The 4,481-nt window shown below is 44.2% G+C and overlaps 1 protein-coding gene across 1 annotated transcript in view; it reads left to right on the forward strand.

Moving 5' to 3' along the window:
- G6PC1 (glucose-6-phosphatase catalytic subunit 1) overlaps nt 1-4,481 on the forward strand; it is a 9,171-nt gene extending 4,690 nt beyond the window's left edge. Inside the window, exons 3-5 of the mRNA XM_007102104.2 lie at nt 982-1,087; nt 1,721-1,836; nt 3,450-4,481. Of these exons, the coding sequence (XP_007102166.1) occupies nt 982-1,087; nt 1,721-1,836; nt 3,450-3,961 (734 nt within the window). The 3' untranslated portion in view covers nt 3,962-4,481. The remainder of the gene's footprint in view (nt 1-981; nt 1,088-1,720; nt 1,837-3,449) is intronic.

Below are 4,481 nucleotides of genomic sequence, written 5' to 3' on the forward strand. Positions count from 1 at the left end.
CAACGGGAGACGCCACAACAGTGAGAGGCCCGCGTACCACACACACACAAAAAAAAAAAACAACAACAAAAAAAGGAGAGCCATGAGGCCAGCGTGGCTGGAGCAGACTAAGCAAAGATAGTGGAAGAGAGGTAATGGAAGGCAGATCGGTTTGTGATTGTATACCCACCATGCTGATTCTTTGTGTAATCTCTAGGTTTTTTTTTTTTTTTTTTTTTTTTTTGCGGTACGCGGGCCTCTCACTGTTGTGGCTTCTCCCGTTGCGGAGCACAGGCTCCGGACGCACAGGCTCAGCGGCCATGGCTCACGGGCCTAGCCGCTCCGCGGCATGTGGGATCTTCCCAGACCGGGGCACGAACCCGTGTCCCCTGCATCGACAGGCGGACTCTCAACCACTGCGCCACCAGGGAAGCCCTGTGTAATCTTTAGATTGTATATAACCACAAGAGCTATGACCTTCCCTGACTTTGCTCACCACTGTACTCCCAAAGCCTAGCATGGTGCTGGGCACGTAGTAGGAGCTCAATAGATATTTGTTAAATAAATGACTACATGGATAAATGAATGGATGGCAGGATGGGTAGATGGATGAAAGGATGGATGGGTGGATGGATAATTGAATGGATGGATGGATGGAAAGATAGGTTTCAGTCTTTACCATCAATAGTTGTTCAGCAGTTAGTTGTGATTTTGGTATGCTCATGAGAGGAGGTGAGCCCAGGGTCCTTCTACTTCACTATCTTGTAGCTTTTCCATTAAATTTCATGAATGGATAGATAGATGGATGGATAGATGGATGAATGGATGGATGGAAAGATGGATGGATGGAAGTTTGGATGGATAGAAGGGAGGATGGATGGATGGAAAGATGGATGGACGGATAGATGGATGGTTGGATGGATACATGATGCCCCCTAGCAATCTCTCAGATGGAGACTTTTAACCTTTGGTTCATTCATTCATCTCTTTCCTATCCTTTAGGGAGTCCCTCTGGCCATGCCATGGGTACGGCAGGTGTATACTATGTGATGGTCACATCCACCCTCTCTATCTTTCGGGGAAAGAAAAAGCCAACCTACAGATTTCGGTAAGAACTCAGCTCTGGGTTGTGGGTGGTGGAGGGCAGGAGGTGGCTCTCTGTAGCTGACACACCACTTGCTCTTCTTCACATGCCCCCAGCCCACCCCACGCCTTAAGTTGGTACTGATAAGAGTTGTGGCATTTCTGCTGAGAGTGAATATTAGAGTCACAGAATGTTAGGGCTGGAAGGAACCCACTTAATGAATGTTGTGAATGGGCAACACCTAATTTTAGAGATCAGTAAAAAAGGCCTAACATAGCAGAGGGGTTTCTCGAGATCAGCTAGTGAGCTAGAAGCAGGCTTTAAACAAAAACCCATTTCTGTACCAACAACTGAGACGCCCCATCCAGGTTAAAATAAACAAAGAAGCAGAAGACATTCCTTCTATGGGGACTTCTGGGTATGCAGACACTGTGCAAATCCTTAATTATGAAACATAAAATAGGGAGGTTAAGATTCACATACACAGGGGTTCACCACTTGCCATGGTTATCTTTGAATTTTGAGTACAGGCTTCAATTTACAAAAATTCCACTGATGAAACCTGAGTTTGCCAGGCTCCAACATTCCTGCTGAGGCTGTTCTCTTTGCTGAGGGATCTATATCTGGGTTCTCTTATGGCTGCCTCTTCCATTGCAGGTGCTTGAACATCATTTTGTGGTTGGGATTCTGGGCAGTGCAGCTGAATGTCTGTCTTTCACGAATCTACCTTGCTGCTCATTTTCCCCATCAAGTTGTTGCTGGAGTCTTGTCAGGTACCAGCGGCTCTGGCTTCCTCCTTCCATCTCCCCACCTATACCATTCCTCCCTCATCAGGACAAAATCCCAGCATTCCTGCCATGTTCTGTGTATAATCAATGCTATTAGCATTTCAGTGGATTGAAAGTCAAGGGTGGGCGATTTGAAATGACTCATTTCTATAGGAGTACCTAGATGTACACAATTAAGTATGTTCCAGAAACATGGCAATACAGAAAATTAACTTACCCAGTTGAATTCGCTTGAAATCTCCAAGATATTTACATTCTTTATTTCTTACTGGTCTTCAGTTGAAAGTGGCCCCTAGTTTAGTCTTAAGAAAAGCTACCAAATTTAACAAATTAACACCATGTCCTTGGAAAGCTCTTTATTTAAATAAATTCATTTGCAAACCTAACAGATACCCACAGCTGGTCTTTATTATAGGTTCTGAATTTTGAATATTTTGTTTTCTTGGATCCAGTTAATAAGGGGCAGAAAAGACTTTGGTTAAGTGTAAGAAAGAATTTCTTGACTTTGTGGGAAGCACTAGAGTATAGGACCTTAAGGAAAATGCAGAATTTTTCCCCTGGAGACCTGAAAAAGCAGAGCAGGGCAGCATTCACAGAAGCATGTTGAGAACAAGGCAAATAATGGCTTCAAGGCAACCATGAAATTAACACAGCATTTAGCACGGGGTTCCATGTTTGAGAAAGAGCCTGGAAGTTCATGTTACATGAACGACCCGGGAATGTTTAAGTTAGAGAGGAGAACAACTATCTTTCTTTATTTTATTTTTTGAGTTCCCAATCTGTCTTAGTCTCTTCTTTTTTTTCCCCCAGTTTATTATTTTTTTAATTGAAGTATAGTTGATTTACAATATCATGTTAGTTTCAGGTGTACAGCACAGTAATTCAGATATATATACAGGTATATACACCTATATATATACACATACACATATATATATTCATTTTCAGATTCTTTTCCCTTATAGGTTATTATAAAATATTGAGTATAGTTCCCTGTGCTATAGAGTACGTCCTTGTTGGTTATCTGTTTTATATAGTGTGTATATGTTAATCCCAACCTCCTAATTTATCCCTCACCGCTGAGAATAAGTATCTTTAAATGTGCTGACAGAGGCTCTAGATTTACCACTTATTAACGCCTGCGGAAAAAACTGAGACCAATAGACTTCATTAGAAGGAGAGAGGTTTTATTTAGCTCAGCACAAGGAAGAACTGTCTAATGATCAAATCCATGCAAAGATGAAATGGGCTCCCTGAGTGAGAGTGAGCTCTCCATCACTGAGGGTGTTCAAGTAGAGACAGGAGGACCACACACACACACACACACACACACACACACACACACACACACACACACAGGAAACTTGCATGTGGAGGGAGGAAGTATGTGACATGACTCTTCCATCTGAAAGAATCTGTGGCTGAGGACAGGCTGGAATCACATATGGGAAGAAACCAAACGACCCTCTAATCTGGCATCTGTGATTTAACTCCACAATAGTGGGGTGGATGGCATGTCACCCATTGCTCCAAATTCACCTCTAGCTGAAGGGCCAGCGTCTTCCCCAGTTCTCATGGTTATTCTTTCTTCCGCTCAGGCATTGCAGTTGCTGAGACTTTCCGCCACATCCAGAGCATCTACAATGCCAGTCTCAAGAAATATTTTCTCATTACCTTCTTCCTGTTCAGTTTTGCCATTGGATTTTACCTGCTGCTAAAGGGGCTGGGGGTCGACCTCCTGTGGACCCTAGAGAAAGCCAAGCGAAGGTGTGAGCGGCCAGAATGGGTCCACATTGACACTACGCCCTTTGCCAGCCTCCTCAAGAACCTGGGGACACTCTTTGGCCTGGGTCTGGCTCTCAACTCCAGCATGTACAGGGAGAGCTGCAAAGGCAAGCTTAGCAAGTGGTTCCCGTTCCGCCTCAGCTGCATTGTGGCCTCCCTCGTGCTCCTGCATCTCTTTGACTCTTTGAAACCCCCATCCCAAATCGAGCTGATCTTCTATGTCCTGTCCTTCTGCAAGAGTGCGGCAGTGCCCCTGGCATCTGTCAGTCTCATCCCCTACTGCCTGGCCCAGGTCCTGGGCCAGCCGAACAAGAAGACTTTGTAAAGGGATGTGGAGTCTTCAGAATTTAAAAGTCGATGACTGCACCAAGGATTGAAGGTGGTTAGGGCCTTCTGCCAGCCCGTTGTGAGGCCAGAGGTACTATAGAGTCAGCTCAGGCGACACCCCCTTCTCCCTTTGCAATTCTAATTGCATTGGGTGATGTTTTTTTGAAAAGCTAATAAGGCTATTTGAGAAAGCCTTATTGGAGGTTGGGTCGTTCTGGATTTTTTTCCACGAAGATATACTTACTCTTTTGTCCAACATACAAAAGCGAGACTTCTTGGTAGGTCCAGCTCATAACACCAGGCTGGGGACACACTGAATTTTCTACTCATGCTCATCCTTACCCAGAAAAGGAGAAAGGAGCAGTGGATTTGATAGGGCAAGGATTGATTAAGGAGGATTTTTAAATATCTTGCATATCATGCAAATTGTATGTCAAACCATATCTTAATGGCTTTGATTATATACGAATCTTTAGGTAAAGGGCTCTCAACGGTGGGGGACCAAAGTACCATGAATA

This window comes from Physeter macrocephalus, chromosome 14, assembly GCF_002837175.3.
Source record: "Physeter macrocephalus isolate SW-GA chromosome 14, ASM283717v5, whole genome shotgun sequence".
Lineage (NCBI taxonomy): Eukaryota > Metazoa > Chordata > Mammalia > Artiodactyla > Physeteridae > Physeter > Physeter macrocephalus.